Source organism: Dendrobates tinctorius, unplaced genomic scaffold (genome assembly GCF_039654945.1).
Source record: "Dendrobates tinctorius isolate UK_male_01 unplaced genomic scaffold, ASM3965494v1 ptg000012l, whole genome shotgun sequence".
Taxonomy (NCBI): domain Eukaryota; kingdom Metazoa; phylum Chordata; class Amphibia; order Anura; family Dendrobatidae; genus Dendrobates; species Dendrobates tinctorius.
Window position 1 is genome coordinate 10,352,501 of NW_027361680.1, and position 23,956 is coordinate 10,376,456.

Below are 23,956 nucleotides of genomic sequence, written 5' to 3' on the forward strand. Positions count from 1 at the left end.
GAGCTCAAGATTAAAGTCCACATGAGACACCCAAAGAACCTAGATAACTTGGAGAAGATCTGCATGGAGGAGTGGGCCAAGATAACTCCAGAGACCTGTGCCGGCCTGATCAGGTCTTATAAAAGACTATTATTAGCTGTAATTGCAAACAAGGGTTATTCCACAAAATATTAAACCTAGGGGTTGAATAATAATTGACCCACACTTTTATGTTTAAAATTTAACTGAGCAACATAACTTTTTGGTTTGTAAGATTTATGCATCTGTTAATAAATCCTGCTCTTGTGTGAAGTTTGAAGGCTCTAACTTATTTGCATCTTATCAAACCTGCTAAATCTGCAGGGGGTTGAATACTACTTGTAGGCACTGTATGTATGTATATATATATATATATATATATATATATATATATATATATATATATATATATATATATATATATATATATATATATCACATACACATTAATAGACCACCACATCAAAACCCTGTAATGGGCAGCCCATTCTCCAGACCTGAACCCCATTGAAAACCTCTGGAATGTAAATCAAGCCAGCAATCTAAGGGCCCCGTCACACAGAGCGACTCACCAGCGATCCCAACAACGATATCAATGTGTCAGGATCGCTGGTGAGTCACTACATGATCGCTGGTGAGCTGTCAAACAGACAGCTTCACCAGCTATCAGCACCAGCGACGCTGAGTGCGCAGCGTCGATGTGTACATTAGTTACCAGCGCGCTGATGCAGGGAGATGGTAACTAAAAGTTACACATCGGGTATCTAAGGGTAACCCCTTTACCTCCCAAGGGTGGTTTGCACGTTAATGACCAGGCCAATTTTTACAATTCTGACCACTGTCCCTTTAGGAGGTAATAACTCTGGAACGGCTCCATGGATCCCGGTGATTCTGACACTGTTTTCTCATGACATATTGTACTTCATGTTAGTGGTAAAATTTTATTGATATAACTTGAGCTTATTTGTGAGCAAAGAAAAAAAAAAATGGAAATTTGGCGAAAGTTTTGCAATTTTCCAACTTCGAATTTATGCCCTTAATTTACAGATATGGCACACAAAATACATAAGTAACATTTCCCACATGTCTACTTTACAGCAGCACAATTTTGGAACCAAATTTTTTTTTTAGTTAGGAAGTTAAGGGTTAGAAGTTGAGCAGCGATTTCTCATTGTTGCAACACCATTTTTTTTTTTAGGGACCACATTTGAAGTCACTTTGAGGGGTCTATATGATCGAAAATACCCAAAAGTGACACCATTCTAAAAACTGCATCCCTCAAGGTTCTCAAAACCACATTCAAAAAGTTTATTAACCCTTCAGGTGCTTCACAGGAATTTATGGAATGTAAAAAAAAAAAAAAAAAATTTAACTTTTTCCCCCCACAAAAAAAAAAAATTAGTTAAGATTTATTTTTTTTTTATTTTACCAAGGGTAACAGGAGAAATTGGACCCCAAAAGATATTGTGCAATTTGGCATGAGTACGCCGATACCCCATATGTGCGTGGAACCACTGTTTCGGCACATGACAGAGCACGGAAGGGAAGGAGCGCTGTTTTGACTTTTTCAACGCAAAATTGGCTGGAATTGAGATCGGATGTCATGTTGTGTTTGGACAGCCCCTGATGTGCCTAAACAGTGGAAACCCCCCAATTCTAACGCCAACCCTAACCGGAAATAGGAAATAAACACTTTTAAATTATTTTTCCCTAACTAAGGGGGTGATAAGGGGGGGTTTTGATTTACTGTTTATAGCGCATTTTTATGTTTGGCAGCTGTCACACACTAAAAGACGCTTTTTATTGCAATAAATAGTTTTTGCATCACCACGTTTTGAGAGCTATAATTTTTCCATATTTTGGCCCACAGAGTCATGTGAGGTCTTATTTTTTTTCCAAGTTGACGTTTTTATTGGTACCATTTTCGGCCACATGACATTTTTTGATCTCTTTTTATTCCGATTTTTATCCTACTAAAAATGTGTGCACAATACCTGGCAATTGCACACACATCCTGGCAAGCATCTGCTGAGGCCATACTATCAGGTCTTCTCACCTTCATTTGCAGAAGAGACTAGTGATGAACAATCATTTTCGCCATCTTAAGCGCTTTGTGAAACATTAGCTTGTGTCCCTATGCTGTACTGTTGTGAGCTCATTTTCTCGTTCACCTTTGAGATCCGATGAACTCCCTCTGCTGGTGAAAGGAGGTGGTGAAACTGATTTGGATGAGAGAAACCTGTCACCCGAACAGGTGGATTGCGATTGGACATCCAGAATCTGAGTGGATATAAGGCAGCCGACGCCCTGTAGGGTTGCTGGTGATTTCTCTGCTCTGAGCTCTGGCCTCCAGTTCAGTTCCTGTCTTCTAAAGCCAAGTTTGCTCTGTTATTGTTCCATGAGATTTTGTCTGATTTGCTTAGATTTGTGTTCTGCCAGCCCCGGCTGGGGCTCTGCTGAATTTCCATTTTTGTCCCTGATCGGTTAAATCTCTTTTGCTCTGTCTTCAGAATATATCGGAGTGCTGATATAGGGATTTTGAAGTCTAGTGACATCAGGGCCGTTTTTCCTATCAGACGTGTTGGGACATTTTTGGTAGGGTTTTTGCGCATTGCAGCCAGCATCTTTTCTGTCCTTTTCTATCTAGTTAGTTGGGCCCCATCATTTGCTCTGCCTGTCTCTGTGTTTGTGTTTTCATCTGTTTCCACCGACAATACATGTGGGGGCTGTCTATTGCTTTGGAGTCTGCTCTGGGGCAGTTTAGATTTCCCCTTTCTTTCTTTAGGCTTATTTAGTTCTCCGGCTGTGAAGAGGCGTCTAGGACCACCATAGGAACTCTCCACGGCTACTGTTAGTTGTTGTGAATAGGATCAGGGGTCTGCAATCCGCTAGCTACCAACCTCTCCGGTTTTCTGGACTTAGCTTGCATTTTTGTTTTTTCCTCCTCCGGTGACTCATTCATAACACTGTACCATGTGTACAGTGCCAGTAATTTGTTAGTCAGTTTCTTTATGTATGAATATAAAGACGAGCACACAAGACTGAGTTACTGTCAAAACTTTCTAACAAGGTAACCACACCTTGAACTTATCACACTAGCCATTTCATCAAATGTTGTGACGTTTTGATGGGTAAGAGGTTAGTGTTACAAATAATGAAATTTGTTGTAGTAATATCCCTTTAAAATGGGCTCGGTTTTAACAATCATGTGCTGACAAAGTGCTCTGCGCACTCTTGGTGTGGCCAAACATTTAACTACACCTTCCCACCTACTTATTTTCCCTCTATCTCCACTCTTCTTCTATGACAGACAGCTCTGGCTTGATAAGACTCAGAAGGGTGGAGATGGATGTAAAACAAGCAGGTGGGAAGAGGCATTTAAACACGTGGCCTCCACCACAGAGCAGCTGCACTTGGTTTGAACAATCATTCAGTCCTGACAGACTCCTTTTAATGTAAACCTAACAACCAAAACAAAAAACATATTGCTACAGTGAAATACCTTTTAAATATTTGTGGCTGTAAAAATGGCTGCAGGGGAAAAAATGATGTTGTATTCTCTCTGCAGCTACTTATTTCCTGTCATCTAGGTGGTGGTAGGGCTGTAAGCAGTAAGCGATCCAAACAAGTGAGCAAACTGTTCCTTGACAGACTTCCTGCTCAGTACACAATGGTGAGCAGGATTTCAGTCATGGCCGACAATCTCCCTGAGTAGACAGCACCAACTGCTCACGTCCCTGGCACCACGCACATGACGTCATATACAGCCAACCTTCTAACTAACAAGCTATATTTAAAATGGCATTGTACTACACATTGGTAAAATGATTGCAGGCAAGCATCACTTTTCTTTTCCAGACCGGTTCCTGTGCCTGCTTTTCCAATGGAAGATAAAGATAAAATGTACGCAGCTATTCAGGCCAATAGTTACAGTATAGATGCTTGTCCATCCAAATAGATGTGAATAAGACTAAAAACTACCTGAAATGTATAATTTTACATGTTACTTTGTGGCACATGTTAACATACTGAGTCAACCAACAAGTCTCACCATTTCCATAGGGAGTCACAGTTTTTTTATTGGTCATCACACGAGCTGTTGCATTGTTGACCTAGCACAAATTTCGTAAGCGGGGGAAAAAAAAAAAAAAAAAAGATACAGTTAGAATATCCATAAATCATATTCGACATGCAGAAGCCGTTTCATGCAGAAAGCCATCCAACCCACGAAAGCATGCATGGGCAACGCAAGGATTCAATGTATAACCACCACACATGCAAACACAAGGAGTTAAATAAGGGGTGTACAAAGAGTGAAAAGGTTATGAGTGGTGTCAATGTCTAAGTAAAATAAACGTGCAGCTTTATTGTGTTTTGCAGCTTGTAAGAAATTTAAATTTACATATTTGCAAAATGAATAAGGTGAGGAAAACTTCTACAATCTGCATGTTACTTTTTTTACCAAGATAATTTCCTGCTTAAATGTATTTGTCCTTGATCGGTTGTTTTTCCTGGCTATGGATGCCTCCAAGATGGCTTAAAAAATATCTACACAATGAGAATATTTAGGGTACATGCGGATCCGCAGCGGATTTGGCCCTTCGGTTCCGCAGCAGAGTCTCCTGCGCTGTATAGGACCATTGTATTCAATGTAAAACAAAAAACACCGTGCACATGCTGCGTGCAGACTTGCATGCACAGCATGTCAATTCTTTGCACGGATTCCACAGCATTTTTACACCTGCTCCATTACAGGAATCCGCAGGTGTAAAAACGCACGGGAAATCCACACAAAAACTGCAGAAAATTCACAGAAAGTCTGTACTAAATCTGCAGGTAAAACACAGGTCATTTTACGTGCGGATTTAGCAAAATCCACCCCGAAAAATCCGCAGCACAATCCGCAATGTGTGCACATACCCCCCTTAGGGTACCCAACTTATCACAAGGCTTAAACAGAGATTCAACACAATCGATGTCATACTAATGGAATGACTCATTTGGATTTGCTTCAACTGATGGAATGAAAAGTGGCAAAAATAGACATCGGTCAGACGCCTCTCTCACAGCAAAACCAGATCTCACACTTTGCACTGATGAGGGTCAGTACCCCGAAACAGTGTCTGCAAATTGATATTCTGGCTTGGCTTTTATCCTAAGTCATGTAACAAGGCTCATTAAAGGGTCGACATTGACTTTTAGGATTGCTACTTCCAATAGGTGGCACTGGAGTTCTAGTCCTCTTCCTCTCTGAAGAGACAATTAGCATCATCACCATATAAAGTCGCAATCAAAATACAGCTTCCATTGCAAATAATGTTTATTAGCCAAATTTCCAGGTTGCTGCCATTTGTACTTGTTTGAACTACCAAGATAACAAGTGGCTTCTCCAAATTCAACACAATGCCACTTTTAATGACCAACTACTGCAGTCCCTGATTTACTACTGAAAGGCTGTCCAATGACATAGGCAGCACAGTGGCTCAGTGGTTGGCACTGTTACTTTGCAGCACTAGGGTCCTGCGTTTAAATCCCACCTATGACAACATCTGCAAGGAGTTTGTTTGCAGGTTTGGACCTTGTTTGCATGCGTTCTCTGGGATCTCCGGTTTCCTTCAACACACTAAAGACACACTGATAGGGAATTGATCTCGTGAGCCTCAATGAGGATAGCGACACTAATGTCTAAAGCACTCCGGAATGGTGCTATATAAATGCGTAGAGTAAAAAATAACATTTTGATGAGACATTGCTGACAACAGAAAAACAGTCAGTTCAGAATTTGTTTTTAATGTAGCAAGCCCTCACCCAACCCCATCACGAAAAATGGAGACACTACGGGTGTCAGAAAACTGCACTTTTTTTTAGCAAATTCTGGAGATTTTTTTTTCCACAACTTAAAAGATAAAAGAGAACCTAGACATGTTTGTCGTCTGTTAACTCTTAAAGGGAATCTGTCACCCCTTTTTTTGAGATAAAGATATAATTCAATTGTGTGTCACATAAGGATTCTCTTCGTACTTTTGCTTCCCCCTGACCCCGCACCTTTCATGCATAAATACCTTTTTTATATCGGTTCATATGTATGTAAACTGCCGCTGTCTGGTCCAATGGGCGGGGCTTATTCACCTGCTCCTCCCCTCCCTGTCTTGCTCTACACAAGAAACGCGTAGAGCAAGAAAGGAAGGGGGGGGGGGCGTTGAATAAGCCCCGCCCAGCGGACCGGACAGTGGCAGTTTACATACATCTGAACAGATATAAAAAAGGTATTTATGCATGAAAGGTGCGAGGTCAGGGGGAAGCAAAAGTACTAAGAGAATCCTTATGTGACACACAATTGAATGATATCATATGATATCTCAAAAAAGGGGTGACAGATTCCCTTTAATGACCTGGAGAATCAGAATGGCAGGTCAGTTTTAATATTTAGTGAACCTAGAAAAAAAGCCAAACAAAAAAAGTGCGAGATTGCCTTTTTTTTTTTTGCAATTTTTACCGCACTTGGATTTTTTTCCCGTTTTCGAGTACACAACATGGTAAAACCAATGGTGTCGTTCAAAAGTACAACTCGTCCCACAAAAAATAAGCCCTCACAGCCATATTGAAGGAAAAATTAAAAAAAAAAAAAAAAAAAGTTATGGCTCTGGAAAAAAGGGGAGCGAAAAACCAAAAAAGCTCCAGTCATTAAGGGGTTAATATCAAGTGATCATGGCATACTTGCTAGGTTGCGCTGAGTGTAGGGGTTGAGCCCACCTGATCTCTATGTATTAGAAATCCCAGGCCTGAGTTTAGGTGTTGAGACAGGATTTTAGCCAAGATCTTTAGGTCGATGTTAATAAGGGATATTGGTCTGTAGTTAGACCACAATAAATGGTCAGAGTTTGGTTTTGGTATCATGGATATTGCAGCAGTTTTAATGCAATGTCGAGGCAACCCAAAAAAAACGTAATTCTGGCATTTTGAATTTTTTTATCGCTACGCCGTTTAGCAATCAGGTTAATCCTTTTTATTGATAGATCAGGCGATTCTGAACGCGGCAATACCAAATGTGTGTATGTTTTTTTTATTGTTTTATTTTGATTGGGGCGAAAGAGGGGTGATCTTAACTTAGGTTTTTTTTTTGTTTTTTTAATTTTTAAACACTATTTTACTTTTGGCATGCTTCAATAGCCTCCATGGGAGGCTAGTAGCATGCCATACTTGATTGGCTCTGCTACATATAGGCAATATTCAGATCGCCCATATGTAGCAGATTTACTGCGTTGCTATGAGCGCCGACCACAGGGTGGCACTCATAGCAATGTGTCGGCAACAACCATAGAGGTCTCCATGAGACCTCTGGTTGTCAAGGCAACGCCTTGCTGACCCCCGATCACGTGACTGATGTCGGCGATGCGCTCATTTCCGGCCTGGGGGCTGGAAACGGTAGTTAAATGCCCGCTGTCAGCCTCTGGACTTGTTGGCTTTCAGCCATCACCGTCTCTGGATTTTAGACACTCATCTTATGGAGCTGTGTTTATTGGGAGTTTCCTATGAACTCTGGAATTTCAGTAATAAATGTGAGGTCATTAAACATTAGAAGACCTTATCTGGTCTCTTACCTGGCTCATGAGGATTGTTTATTTAAGGGCACTAGGATAGAAGGAAATTGTATGGGTAATTATTTGACCTTCGGAACGGGTTTTTTTTTTTGTTTTTGGGATGAGTTGGTGGATAGTTGATCTTATCTCTGCCTTATGGCATGAGGATGGAGGGGGTATACCCTGGTTTATATGACCTTATTTATCAAGATAGGTCTATTTTGGAATGTCATCAGAGCTCTGGGAGGTGATTTACATGCATTTTTCTTTATTAGTGCTCCTTTTTGGTTGACATCTGTTCCCTCGGTTGTAGTGGACATACTGGAGTGGGACAACTATTAAGTAGGTCCTGGCATTATTGGCAAACTATGGTTGCTACTGTGTTTAGATAGATGGGTATCTTATATGCCCTCTGTCTATACACAAGTAGTATGACCTTGTTCACATAGCCCTAATTATTGTGCGCCTTTCCTTTATCCACCTCTCCCCCCCCCCTTTTTTTCCCCCTCTTCCCCTTCTTTTTGTTCGGAGTTGTCTTGATGTGACTAGCCTTTTAGCATTTGCAGTATTTTTGGCCTTTCTTTTGCTGCGATATACCTTGTGATATATTTTCACTTATTCAGGGCTCTTTTTAATGAGCGTCTTGATCATTGGTTATGACATCACATAGCAGGGTGAAGTTTGTATATTTGTTGTGTCCTGTGTTCCTATTCATCCCCATGTGTGTGTATTGTATTATATGGTGTCTATGTATGTCCGGTATGTGTGTGTTTCAGTGTTCCCGGGAGCGGAGCGCGCGTTTATTTATGTACTAGCAGTAACTCACGCTGGTGGTGGCTTCATGCGCGTAGGTCTGATGCGCCTCAAACATGCTAGCCTGCGTTCCACTGGACGCAGGCACGGTGAAGCTGGTATTCTTGGCCCTTATGGGCTCCTATAATACATGCGCGCTGCGGTGAGACTGCCAGCGTGTATTCACTGGGCGCTTATACTGCACATGTGTGGTTGCTATGGGCCCTGTTCACATGACCGGGATGCCAGTTTATACACTTTCTGCCCTTGCTGACTCATAGAGGGGATGTTCACAGAGTGTGGCAATGCCCTGACTGACTTCTGCAAGGTATTTAAGGTTTCCTGGATCACTTTGTGTCACTTCCTGTTATGAACGAGTCACCAGAGGAGGAGAAAACAAAAATACAAGCTAAGTCCAGAAAACTGGAGAGGTTGGTAGCTATCGGATTGCAGACCCCTGATCCTATACACAACAACTAACAGTAGCCGTGGGGGGTTCCTACGGTGCCCTAGACCCCTCGTCACTGCCGGAGAACTACATAAGCCTAAAGAAGGAAAGGGGAAATCTAAACTGCCCCAGAGCAGACCCCAAAGCAATAGACAGCCCCCAACATGTATTGTCGGTGAAAAAACAGATGAAAACACAAACAGACAGAAAGACAGGCTGAGCAAACGATGGGGCCCAACTAACTATATAGGACAGGACAGAAAAGATGCTGGCTGCAATCCGCAAAAAACCCTACCAAAAATGTCCCAACCGTCTGATAGGGAAAAAGGCCCTGAAGTCGCTAGACTTCAAAATCACTATATCAGCACTCAGGTATATTCTGAAAACAGAGCAAAGAGATCAACTGATCAGAGACACAAATGGAATTCAGCCAGTCCCAACCAGGACTGGCTGAATACAAACACTAAGGAAACCAGACAAAATCTCATGGAATAATAGCAGGGCAAAAACTTAGCTTTTAGTAGACAGGGACTAAGCTGGATGCAAGAGCTCAGAGCAGAAAGGATCACCAGCAGCCCTGCAGGGCGTCGGCTGCCTTATATCCACTCAAACTCCAGATGTCCAATCACACTCCGCCTGTTCAGATGACAGGTTCTTCCCATCCCAATCAATTTCACTACCTCTCTTAACCAGCAGACGGAGTTCATCAGACATTAAAGGTGAAGGGGATGATGAACTCACAACAACTTCCTCTGACGAAGCCGTACAGGTTACGGCGATACGCGTGGGGTAATGGTCCTGGGTATGGCATCCGTGTATCTTTATTTCCATTGCGACTATTGGATTGTCTTGGTGGCAGTTTTAGATATTGTTTTGCCTTACTACGTGTCCTGGCACCACTGACATGTGGAGCTTACTTCTCTTTCCCATTCTCCTTGCTATCTGGGCTTATTAGGGTCTTAGCATGAAAACTATATAACATGGATTTTTGTTTGTGGTTGCTTTATTATGGGCTGGGATTTTTTTAGGGTTATTTAGTTCCCATGAGCCTGGGAATAGGGAGGTATACTGCTATAGTGTCGCTGGATTATATGCTCACATTATATGTACTTATACGTATGACATTTTTGTATTGATATGCATTTTAGGTACCATGGATGCCATAATTTTGTGATTTTATCATGTTTTTATTGTGTATAACTCTTTTGTATCAATAAAAATTACTTATTTCAGTCGTCACTTTAATTGGTGCAGTGTGCGCTTTTTTTTGCAGTGGTGCTTTTTCTTTTCCTTTTTCTATAAACAAACCATAGCATTGACTCGGAAAAAACAAGCCTTGATTTGTCAGATGTTATAAAGCATCTTTCTTGGTACATGATTAATGAAAAATTATCAGCCATGCCTATAGTTAGTAAATTTGAGAAAGTATGGCTCCCCTGGGCGGAATATGCCAACCATATCCCCTTTGCCACTCCTGTGTTTCATCTAAAAACACTACAGATTACCCTTATTCTTGTTGAGCCCCTTTACTGGACTTGGGCATACCATACCCCCCCTCTGGCTCCCCCTTCCTTGCCCCCTCACCCTATTTATTCATGGTCTGTATTCCCGTATATATGTATCCTCTTGATCTTATGACACACACAACACAACACACACTATTTACAACAATTACAATTACAACACACACTATAATAAGGCAGACTGAGTCACTTGGGACACCTCCAGAAAAGAGATCAGACAGGGGTCCAATCCTTTTAGTGGTCTTTATGACAGACAAGTGTGGTCGACCACAGTTCTGCGAACACCTAAAAAATATGGCTACCACAAGAACAGACCCCAAAACGGTGTCCAAGTGTCTCTATATGACTCAGTGTGTGGTTCCATCGGGGGGGGGGGGGGGCTTGTCGAACCACACCTTTTGGGGATTTATACAGAAGCTTAGATTTAAGCTCCTCAGTGTAGGGGACGTGTCTGGGATGTCATGCAGAGAGGACGCTTGTCGGGAGAGTTCCAATCAGGCATCGCTTTTAATAAAGCTCTGAGGCATTAGTGCTTTCCAACTAACCTCCTTTGATGGGCCCCAGAAGAACCAAGACACCTGCACAAGCAGGAGCAGCAGCTGCTGTTCCCGTGACAGCTCTGGACACTTCTCAGAAAGATGGCGGACTGAGGTCCCGGTGCCATCTTGCCGCAGAGGACGACAGCTTGCTCGGTGGTTCAGATGAGGGGGATGTGCTGGCCTCTGCTGGAGAGGACAAGCCTGGAGGGGGTAAGGTGGATGGGCACATGGGAGAGGTCCCTCAGCAGCTGCGGGCTTAGGTTGGCCTGAATACGTAGGGTTCACTTGCACAACTTGGCTCGCAAGACAGCGGCTAGGTGCCTGAAAAGACAAAGTCAGGCTTCCCTCCCCTCCTCGCAATACCATACCATTGGGCCTTCATTACTGCCTAGAGCAAACAAAACCCCTTTACAAAAACGTTAGGGCTGACCGGGGTACAGGAGACACTTTCTTTAAAGGGGCTACCCCATAACATCTTATTCTGCCAATAATGAGAGGGACTGTAGTGATCTTACTGTGGATTCTTCTGGCAGTGAGGAGGGTATAGCATATGACCTACCTCAAGTTCATTGGAAGAAACTCCCATCACATTTTCCCTCTAAGGAGGACTGCAAATCCCTAACAGAGGAGGTCAAGGACACTTCCAGGTCTGAGATAGCATGTGTGAGACATGATCTGCAGCTCCTGACAGGCCGTAAAGATACTCTGGAAGGGTCTCATGACACTACTCGATCTCATGTAGCTAAACTAAACCAGCTAATGATTTCACAACAAAAGACTGTAAAGGACCTCCATGTCCATTTAGACGAGCTTGATTATAGGGGCAGGAGATGTAATATTAGGGTAAGTGGCATCCCAACATCAAATGTTCAGGAAAACTAAAATAATCCTAAATCAACTGATCAAACGATCTCCAATTCTGTCCTGGGAGATCCACCTTCAACACCTATTAAATTTGACAGGGCACCTCAAGCTCTGCAGCCTGAAGGATCAACGTACCCAAGTGACATCTGTCGTTTACATGATTACAAGACCAAAGAAGAGATTATGACAAAGGCCATGTCTCAGAAGGAGATATCAAACTTGGGTATTGAAATCCAGTTGTTTCCAGACCTGTCTCGTATTAATCCTAGAGAAAAGATTTCTCAAACCTTCATTAAACATCCTAAAGGATATCCAAATCCCTTAGAGATAGGGCAAAAGGGAAACCCTAACAGCTCATAGTGTAGGAATCTCTGCAACACTGCGGTCCTTGGATGATTTGCCAGCTTTTTTGAAGCTTTTGGACTGCAGTGCCCCCCCCCAAAGATTATGGATTTGGAGGCCCCTATGCGGTCTGATGCCAAAAAAGGGGGCTGGAGGACAAAGGTGTTGGTGAGACTTAGCTCCCAGTAGACCTCACAGGGTTCGATTTTAATGGTGTTGGATAGCACTAATGTTATTTTTTTTTTTTTCTTTCCCTGGTGCCTTGAGAATATCGTACTTATCTATTTCTGTAAGTACTGACCGGTACATGTATACTCAAGGTTTGTTAAGATATTAAGAGCGGTTTCTATGCCATGTTTTAAGCAATATAAGCCAGGGGGAGCTCTGGACTGACCTGTTAGAAAGGGTTTTCTTTTCATTTTTTTGTGTTCCTTTCTTCTTTGGGCTCTACCCCCATCCCATGGTAAATAGCTTATCCTAATCAGATTCCTAGTAGACTCATTTTGTTCCACAGGAGTAACCCCACATGCCAGGAGTTTTTCCTGGAAATTTTTCCTTTTGCAAATATCTTAACCCTTTAGGCTGTGTGCACACGCTGCGGATTTTGCTGCGGTTCCGCAGCGGTTTTGGCCGCTGCGGACCCGCAGCAGTTTTTGCTGTGGTGTACAGTACCATGATTCCCTATGGTTATCAAAAACCGCAATGCAGATGGTGCGGAATTTTCCGCGGTTTTCAATCCGCAGAAAGAATTGACATGTCAATTCTTTCTGCGGATTCCCCTGCGGTTTGCCATCTCCTCCATTGAGATGAAAAACCGCAGGACAAAACCGCAGAGCAATCCGCAGGTAAAACCGCAGGTATTTTGACCTGCGGTTTCACCTGCGGATTTTACAAAATCCGCGCGGATGAATCCGAACCTAATCCGCAGCGTGTGCACACAGCTTTAGATGAAGATGGGCCAAATTACCTCGTCCAACCATGACCCAATACTGTTAGATCTTAAATCTTCTCAACCATTAACTCAAGTCTGCCATTGGCATCTGAATGAGTTCTTGATTAAGGATCCCAATATTAGGAAGACTTTACTTGAACACCTGATTTTTCACCTTAATGAGTCCTCCTTGTGTCCTCCCCTTCAGTTTTGTGGGAGGGACACAATGCGGTGACACATCTTTGCGGGTTTTGAGGAGGGTATTCGAGATTAGAAATAGGTTGAAGGATCTTTCTCTACGCAAGGTTAAAAAAACTACTATACACAAATCAAAATTATTAAAAAGACAATAAGGTTTACACACACATTATTGGCTAGGCAATTGAAGGATAGGGCCACGTCCTCAAATCCCCAGACTTAAATTCAATATGTCAAATGGATTGTAGTGTATCGTACCATCCTCACACCTATTTTATAATGTCTATTGCAAGCTTTACAACTTCCAGGATACACCTCCCTCAAATATGAACCATAGGGATACTCTATTGAAAAACTATTCAACCTAAAGCTACCAGTGCCCAAATCAGAAGAAAAAAAAAAAAAAAAAAAACACCCTCTTAAGCCAGTTACTGAGGATGAGATTGCAGAAATTCTGAAATACTTGCCTCTAGGTGAGTCCCCAGGAAAAGATGGGTTGATTTATCTGTACTACAAAACTTTTGCTGAAAAGTTAACACCCTATATGACTAAGATGTTCAACTCATTCATGGAAGGTTCCCCCATTTCAGATACATTATCACTTTCATAGGAGTGTGGGTGAGGGAGGACTTGGAGCTTGCATCGCATCTGAATTAAAACCACTTTGGGCTGAGTTCATTAATCCACAGGTGGGTGCACGAACGCGCTGGTGAGCACAGCAGATATCCACAAGAAGAGGAAAATTCTTTCGGCACACTGGCATAAATGAAAAAACTATTAGGCTAATATGCCATATTAAAATGTAAAAAACATCTGACGAGTTTCTGGTGCGCAAAGGCACCCTTAGTCATAGCCTATGACTAAGGGTGCCTTTGCGCACCAGAAACACGTCAGGTGTTTTTTACTTTTTAATATGGCATATTAGCCTAATAAAGTTTTTTCATTTATGCCAGTGTGCCGAAAGAATTTTCTTCTTGTGGATATCGCTTTCATACTTGATCCTCATCTTTAAGGCAGGAAGGAACCCCCTGTATTGTTCCAATTACTGTCCAATAGCCTTCTACTCAAGATTTGAAAATATTTCCATACATGTTGGCCAATAGGTTAATTGTTGCCTACCCCAACTTAATAAGGACCAGGTGGTTTTTGTCCATTTTCGTCAGCGTGGGGACATTAGAAGGGTCTAATAAAAATAAGTCACAAACCCTCATTTTGAGCCTTGATGCAGAGAAGGCTTTTGATCGCCTTAATTGGCCTTTTCTCTTTGAAACAATGAAGACATTTGGTGTCTCAGGGGTTTTTAACGGCATTAAGGACATTGTATAGATCCCTTTCAGCTTCAATTAAACTACCCTTCCATATCTCCTCCTCTTCCAACATCTTGAACGGTACATGTCAGGTGTGTTCCTTTTCTCCCTGCTCTATATAACGTGTATCGAGAATTTGGCTCCAATGAATCAACAATACCCTAACATTTCAGGAGAGGAAGTAAACGATAAAATATTTAAGGTATCATCTGCTGATGATGTTCTATTAACCTTCACACAACGCTTCCTAATCTCAAGGATACTTTAAAAGCATATGGACGTTTATCGGGACACAGAACAAACAACTCCAAAACAGAAGCTTTAGCTCTGAATTTTCGTCCAAGTATTCTTAAAGATTTAATAAAGTTTAAATGCAAAACTGAGGCCATCAAATATTTGGGGGTTAATAAGTCGTTTTACAATAATAATCTATATAAATTGTAATTACCCATTCCTCTTTGGTGAATTGAAAAGCCTATTAAACAAATGAATGCTGCCTTTCCCTCTCATTGATCAGTCATAAAGCCTCAAAGTGTCTCTACTTCCCAACTACTTTATTATTTCGAAACTCTTGCTGTAAAGGCCCCGTTGCACATAACGATGTCCCAGCGATCCCACTAACGATCAGACATGGATGGGATCGCTGGGACATCGTTAGACAGCCCCTCCAGCGATCAGGACCAGCGAGCAAGCTGGTTTCTAATGTAAACATCGGGTATCCAGGAGCCGCGGCTCTTGGATACCCGCTGTTTACACGCTGGTTTCCAAGGTAAACATCGGGTATTAAGAGCCGTGCGGCTCCTGGACACCTGATGTTAACATTAAAAACCAGCGTCGCTGATCGCTGGTCTCTCTCTGCCACACGCAGCGATGCGTGCTGGCCAGCGGGAGACCAAAGATCAAAGAAAATGGCCCAGGCCGATCAAGCACGATCAGCCGGTCGCTGATCCCAGTCACTCACGGCGTCACAAAATCAGTGATCTTTCCCAGGGGAACTTGGTGTTCTCCAAACCACTATTATGAAGTTTATTTGGAATGATAAGATGCCATAGAATCTCCAAACATGTCCCTACCGCTCATAAATCAGAGGGAGGCCTGTCAGTGCCGGCCATTAAATATTATTCGGCGGCTCACTTACGATTCCTTTTTGGGCTCAGTTCTGGGCTTATAATGTAAGTGCTTCTTACAAAATTAGAATATCAAAAAAATTTTAGTTCAATACAAAAAGTGAAACTCAGTCATTACAAACAGTTATTTCCAGTGTTTATTTCTGTTAATATTGAGGATTATGGCTTACAGCCAATGAAAACACAGAAGTCATTAACTCAGTAATTTAGAATAATTAACAAAAAACACCTGCAAAGGCTTCCCAAGCTTTTAAAAAGGTCCCTTAGTTTGTTTCAGTAGGCTCCACAATCATGGGGAAGACTGCTGACTTGACAGATCTCCAGAAGGCAGTCATTGTCACACTCCACAAGGAAGGAAAGCCGCAAAAGCTCATTGCTAAAGAAGCTGGCTGTTCACGGAGTGCTGTATCCAAGCACATTAATGGAAAGTTGAGTGGAAGGAAAAAGTGTGGTAGAAAAAGGTGCACAAGCAACCGGGATAACTGCTGCCTTGATAGGATTGTTAAGACCATTCACAAATTTAAGGGAGATTCATATGGCATGGACTGCTGCTGGAGTCATTGCTTCAAGAACCACCACACACAGACATATCCAGGATATGGGCTACAAGTGTTGCATTCCTTGTGTCAAGTCACTCATGACCAATAGACAACGCCAGAAGAGTCTTGACTGGGCCAAGGAGAAAGAACTGTACTGTTGATCAGTGGTCCAAGGTGTTGTTTTCAGATGAAAATACATTTTGCATTTCATTTGGAAATCAAGGTCCCAGAGTGAGGAGGAAGATTGGAGAGGAACAAAATCCAAGCTGCTTGAGGTCTAGTGTAACGTTTCCACCGTCAATGATGCAATAAGCGCCCCGACCACGTATTGAGTGCATTCTAATTTAGTTTGTAATGACTCTATAGAACATATGAGTTTCACCTTTTGTGTTGAAGAACTGAAATAAAATTAACTTTTTGATATTTTGTGAGAATCACTTGTAAATAGATTGAAATCTAGAACTTATGGTTGGCCCAGATTCAGCTGAATTCACTTTTGTGGACAACAGTCCATTAAGATCGCATTTACTTTATTGGGTCCTATACAGTTTACAAGAGGTTTGGCTTTCTTGTATAAAGGGATTTGGTCTGGCCTCCCCTAATTCCCTAATGATCTTTTATTTATCAACCCCTGGTCCCAAATAGTCTGGATTCAACAATGGTACACCCGTGGATTTCGGCGGGTTCAGACATGCAGATTTGGTTGATGGGAACACTTTGTAGGTTCTTTTGTTTGACGCCATTACGTCTAAAGGGGGTTTTACACATAACGATATCGCTATAACGTCACAGATTGTGACGTTATAGCGATATCGCTATGTGTGATACTTACCTCCGACCGGCTCCCCCGCTGTCCATCGCTGATCGCGCGAGAAGGTCCGGCTCCATTTCTCGTCGTCGGCTTCCTGCTTTGACAACAAGCGACGTGTGGAGGCGGGCGGGCGGACGCAAGGATCGCTGTGTGTGAAAGGCGAGTATCATGCGCTGCGTCACTGCTGCATCGCTGTGAGGTCTGCCTGTGTGACAGCTCACTAGCGATCATTTAGCGATGCACCAGCGATCCTGACCGGGTTGGATCGCTGGTCGAATCGCTGGTGCATCGCTAAGTGTAAAAGGGCCTTAACTTTGCTATAACCAATGGAGTGTTCTTTCAGTTTATCCAAATCAAACATCTTGCCTCTTCATTTTATGGCTCCATGAGCATCTCTCAAGTGACTGATTTTTAAAGGAAATGCAAAAAGGGCCCGTCAACTAAGGGGTTAATATCAGATATTTATCTAATATATAAAGCTCTATGTATGTATGCATGCACGCATGCCCGGGATTGGCATTTGCACCGTCGCAGCTACAGCCACAAAATTTTGCAGTCACGTCTGGACCCCGAGAGCTTCATAGGCTATGCTGGGAGGTGAAATTTTAACCCTGTGCGTTCCAATACACTAAACAATTTTGCCCCTAGGTACATAATGGGGAAAAAGCGTATGTATGTCCGGGATTGGCATCTGCAGTCGCAGCTACAGGCACAAAATTTTGCAGTCACACGTCTGGACCCCGAGAGTGTCATAGGCTATGTTGTGAGGCGAAATTTTAACCCTGCGCGTTCCAATTCACCAAACAATTTGGCCTATTATTTCTATGGTGTTATCGTCCTTCTGTAAAGCTGGAAATCATTTATTACCGTGCCAACACAGACCACCCTCTGACACAGACTGCAGGGGGAGCCCGGTATCACATAGAATAGGATTAGGTTCACAGCTCAGTCAGTATCACACAGGATAGGGTTAGATACACGGCATAGCAGACGGTATTACACAGGATAGGATTAGATACACTGCTCAAAAACAGAATGTGCCAAAGGACAGGACATTTTCATTCCAAGAATTCCACTCATTCCATCATGATTTGTTTTTTTTTTTTATTTTAAATGCCTCCAGTTTCCAGTTCAACTGCTATTTGCAATGTCCATTAACAATGCTCAGGGACAGTCCTTGAAAGTAGTAGGGATCGATTTGCAATCTCCAAGTCTCATGGTCAACTTTACGTGGTCTGTTCAAGAGTTGGAACTGCCAAAAATCTGTTCATTTTTGCACAGAAAGGAAAAACCAAAAATCTTGAATGAGTTGAAAAATAAAATACTATCAATACTTGGGTAATTAGTTAATTGGTGCTGCAAATCTGTAGTGCTGAATATATGATGTGAAATGTTATGTGCAATATAATCATTATAATTTGTTATAACTAACCACAGTTGGATACTATGCCCAGGCAACACCGGGCTCTTCAGCTAGTAGGATTATAAACTCTCAGGGGGAACTCCTGTTGAAACATTCCTATATGATCAGATGGGAGTCTCTCCTGGGAAGGAGCTGCCCCCTTAATGTTGGCAGAGCAGCATTTGGGAAAAAGTGGCTATGTCTTCTATTTGCACGCTCTATAAAGAGAATCAGTATAAAATATTGATATCTGACGTCATACTCCGGATCTCCTTAATTAATTGAACCATCAGTTGCCGAATATATGCTGTGTCGCTGTTCAGAATCGGGTTCCTCATTCCATATCTTCTGGTCCGACTTGGGTTGGCGGGATTCTGAGAGGTGAAATTTTTTTTATACGCAAGGTTCTATGTGGGAGTTTAGCTGGATCCTGCCATCTACCTACTAAACGTTTCTCCTAGAAGGATGGGTAGGAACTCAGCCAGAATAATACTGCATATGTTAACTGCAGCTTGGCGTTTGATCATTCCTCAATGGAGACCGACCATTCCCCCCCCACCCCCTTATCAAAATTTATTAAACAGCATAGCTGACATTGGCAGGATGGAATATATAATGGCCTTAATGAATGCAAGAGTAAACAGATTTGAGGTTGTCTGGGTTCACTGGGACTGTTTTGGGGCTCAAAATACCAGTTATTTTTTCCCTCCTTCCCCTTATGGTGTGTTGTCTTGTCTTTTAATGTGTTGCTTTTTAGAAAAGAATTCTGACACGTATTTGTTGATTGAGTTGGATTAATATAGCTTCAATTATAACTTTTATTAAGACCTATTGGCACTTTAGTCTTTTATTGTTTCATCATGCAATTTGTTTTGTTACCACAAGAGGGCAATGTTCCCCAATAGTTCATCTTTAAGACACTCCATCCTTGCTGATTTTCTAAGTTGTTTATTAAATGTGATTGTTTAATTCTTATTTTTGATTGTTAAAATTATACAAAATGTAATAAAAATTGGTTAGAAAAAAAAAATCTCAAGTGTAGAACATAAGAATGTGACCCCAGCCTTTATACAAAGTGAGAAAAAAAAAAAAAAAATGTACCCCAAAATGTTACCAATAAAAACCCTAACTTATCCTGCACAAAACCAAACCACCCCATGAAATAACGTCCAGTCAAGTCTGTGCTTGCAAATCATAATGCCCCCTCCTTTATAAGCCCACTGTGCCTAAGCCGCACATATAAGGGGCCACATGTTTGGCATTATTGAAAAGTGGGGAGAGCCCAGAAAACACAAGATGGGCACAAATTATGGGCACTAATCGGGCATATTTGCAGCATCCACCCCATGGTTTTATTTCTGGAGAATTTCAAATTGAAAACACATGTGGAGCCAAAATAGTCAATGCAGCAGGTGAATAATTTGGGGATTGTGCAATTTCCAAAATTGGGTCACTTGTTTTTCTCTGCTGTTCAGACACCTTCAAGATACCGCAACTGCCGCCCGCAAACTCTTCCAACAAAATCTGTGCTCCAAGCCAAATAGCGCTCCCTCCTCCTCAGCCGCAACATGTGGCATAATGGTAATATCTGACAACATATGGAGGATCTTGCACAGCTAGCTGTGGGGTCCAGTTTCACATACATAAAATTTAATAACTGAAAACTGTGCAAGTTAAAAATATATATATATATATATATATATATATATATATATATATATATATATATATATATATATATATATATATATATATATATATATATATATATATACATACACACACATATATATATACACACACACACATACATATATACATATATACATATATACACACACACACACACACACACACACACACACACACACACTTTACCTCTGAAAATGTTACATTTTCATGTCCCAATGTTACAAAGTTTTCTGAAGCATTTTGTAGGTTCAAAATATTCCTTACACACCTAGATGAATTCCTTAACAAGTGAAGTTTTTACTATGGGGTCAATTGGGGGCAGGAGAGGAGTTCTGCTTTTCAAGCTATTCCGAAATGCAATGCCGGATCCGGTTTCCCCCCCATTGACTTGCATTTGCGCCGGATGGCCATGCGTTTCATCCGGTTTTCGCCGGATCCGGCATTGTGTCTCAATCCGGCGTCTGGAAAAAACGGCTACTGTAACGTTTTTTGTCTCCGGCGAAAAAGCCGGACACGCCGGATCCGGCGCGTCCGGCTTTTTCACACAATGAAAGCCTATGAGCGCCGCAATGCGCCGGATCCGGTATTTTTGGTCTGAGCATGCTCAGTAGCTCTGCCCACAAGACATTATAAAAGCAAGACAGTGGGACCCACAGCCACACCCAACATGCCACCCAAGACAGCAACCAGGCGCAGGAGAAGGCAGGAGACCACTGCAGCACCATCAGCACCACCACCACGCCAAATGGAGCAGCAAATGGAACATGCTGAGGAGGGGAGTCCAGCAGCAGATGAGAGACGGTAATTATCAAATCCCCCATTCCTCCAAACTAGGGCCATGGAATATCAAGATATTCATTGGCCCTTTGTTTCTCTTTATTCAACAGCCGCCCAAGAGATGCAGCAGCAGCAGAAATGGCATCACTGGCAGCAGCAACAGCAGCAATACCCACAGCCATGGAGTCTGGCCATCAACAGGACAGCACATCTTCTTCTGGGAGCCCTCCCTCGCATCGTCAGCGTTTGATGGTAAGTTTTTATTTCCAAAATCCATCATCTCTGTAATATATGTCTATTCATTGCCTTTTATTTCAAAACAGGAATCACAAGATGAAGAGGAGCTCCCAGAAGAAGAAGGAAGGGGTGGACAGACACCTGGAGTGGGCTCACAATTGGTAAGTTTTTGGCATCAAATGCAGAAACACAACATCACACTACACACAACATATAGAAAACAATGTTCTGCAGACCACACACAGCAAACAAATGCCTACATCCAAACACATAACATTTTTTGTTTTCTTCTCTAGTCTTCCCAATCTGGTGCTCGGCCAAGAGGTCCTCGCAGTGCCTCCCAGGGTCGTCGGCGACAGCAACGCGGCGGTCACCAGCGTGTAAGTATAAATATTTTTGCTTTGTTTTTTTGCACTTTTTATTTCATTTCTTTTGTGGAGGCTAATTATGTTATTTTTGTCTTTTTCTTTAACAGCCTTCACAGCGTGCTCCCAACTCTGACGGTGAGGATGGAGGGATTGATGTGGACCACCTCATCGATCTCGTCAGAGAAAGGGAGCCGCTCTGGAATATGGCTGACCGCCGCCACGCTGACCTGATCGTTACCCGTCGACTCTGGGAGGAAATATGTTCGCTCCTTGTGGACCGCTGGGAGGACCTCGATGCTCGGGCCCAGATTAAAGAGCGTAAGTATATACAGTACCGGTTGCTTGATGTAAACCAGTGTTTCCCGAACAACAGTCCTCGTGGTCCCCACGGATCATGTGTTCAGGATTTCTATTTACTATGGAAATCCTGAAAACATGACCCCTGGGGACCATGAGAACTGGAGTTTGGGAAACACTGATGTTGTATACTAACCACTTTGTCCTTTCTCGTTTCAGGGAACAGAATTGTGAAGCGGTGGCGGTCTTTGAGGGATCGTTTCAAGAAGGAGTTCAATAAAGAGATGCGGGCCCCGAGTGGATCTGGAGGACGCAGAGCAAGTACAAGTACGCACAAGCCCTGTCGTTCCTCCGGGAAACAATGGTCACTAGAAGGTAAATATTACACACCACATGTGAAAAAAAATGTTAGATGTAACTTTTTTTTTTTCAGCCAGGGCCATACCATGTCACTATTTTAATTGTTTTTTTTTCTCTTTATTCCACAGCACGGTGAGCAGCACTCGGGAACCTGCACGATTGGACCCTTCTGAGGCGATCCCTGAGGAGACCGGCACCGAGGGACACTTCGACCGCCCCGGTACATCTGCACCTTCCCAGCCTTCCCACACATTCGACCCATCTGTCCCATCCACCAGCACAGGAGCATCGTGGCCGCCTACATTACATGAAGCTGCTGGTGAGGAGATCGCTTTCCCTTTACCCCACCCTTCTGCCCCTGCCACCTCTAGTACACCTGCGGGTACTGGGCGACAGCGGCAGAGGGGTCAGGAAAAGACTTATGCGCCAGAGTTCTTGCATCTGAATGCATCTTTCCAGAACTGTCTAAAAGTCTTGTCAGAGCAAATCTCCGCAGGCTTTCAGCAGATCAACTCCAGCATTCTGGAGGTGAAGACACTTCTGCAAACCATGCATTCAGAAGCAAGATCTTCGCCAAACCACACCTTTTTCAGGTCTGTTGTGGAGCGCATGGAAACGCTCTCTCCTGCCCAGCAGATGCATGTAATGCATTCATGCCACGGTGCTCTCCAGCAAGTTACCTCCCAACCTCCTCCCACCACAGTAGTTCCTCCACCTGCACCCTCTCCAGCCACTTTCCATCCTCCCCCTCCTATTACATACCAGCAACCTCCCCAGTACCAGCAACCTCCCCAGTACCAGCAACCTGCCCCGTACAAAACTCCTTCCCCGTACCAAACTCCTTCCCCATACAACTTGCCATCAACATCATCTGCTCCTACAGTCCCTGCCCAACCCTCCACTCCACCGCCCACCACCTCTTCTGCCTCCCACATGTCCACCCATTCTGTAGCTTTTTCCACACCATCACCTCTAACTGTTCCTTCCCCACCACGATTCCAATCCTCTCTCCACACTCCCAGTGTCGAAGTGTCCCGCAGCCCCTCCAGCAGTATTTCCACCCCACACTACACAGATTTATGATGTGTTTTGTAATAAAAATGCCCAGTTGGTTTCAAACCTTTATTAAAAAAGTTTTTTTAACTTTAAAAACAGTTTACAAAAAAAAAAATATTTTAAATAAAAGTTAAATTATTGTTTACACTGGTTGTCTGTCATTTCTTTCTGCGGCGAAATATGTTTAAAAAAAAGGTTAAATACAGGGTATTTAAAAGGTATTCAAAACCAGGTATATAACTGTGGGTAAATTTTAGCTTTTTGCCACAGTTGTTTTCCTGGTTGTGTTTGAAGCAAAGTATTTCACCTAAAAAGTTGTGTTTATTGTTGGTGATTTCCTAACAATGTACACAACTTTTGTTAAAAGGTGAAATACTTTGCATAAAACACAACCAGGTACACACCTGTGGCCTAAAGCTAAAAATAGAGACCATGACAAGATAGCCAACTTTGGTTGGCAAAGGTATATACTGTTGGTACAGAAGGTACACAAGTTTGGTTAGGGCACAAATCTTTCACACTGTCATCCTGCCAGTGTACTCTGCCTTGAGGTGACAAAGTATAGTGCAAAATTGTCCCTCATTACTGAAACAGTCACAGAACTTCTAGTGGTAATGTCATGGTAATCTTGCAAGGTGGTTTCTTCAGAGGTGTCCTCAATGGAAATGGGTTCCTTGCAGATAACAAAATTGTGGAGTACCACGCAAGCTTTGATCACCTCGTCCACAGTTTCTGTCTTGAGGTTGAT

At 42.6% G+C, this 23,956-nt stretch overlaps 1 protein-coding gene across 10 annotated transcripts in view; it reads right to left on the reverse strand.

Moving 5' to 3' along the window:
• RBFOX2 (RNA binding fox-1 homolog 2) overlaps positions 1-23,956 on the reverse strand; it is a 346,684-nt gene that overhangs the window by 207,956 nt on the left and 114,772 nt on the right. For all 10 annotated transcript variants that reach the window (XM_073557990.1, XM_073557987.1, XM_073557984.1 and 7 more), the window contains one exon: positions 4,070-4,130. In XM_073557990.1, coding sequence (XP_073414091.1) covers positions 4,070-4,130 — 61 coding nt within the window. The remainder of the gene's footprint in view (positions 1-4,069; positions 4,131-23,956) is intronic.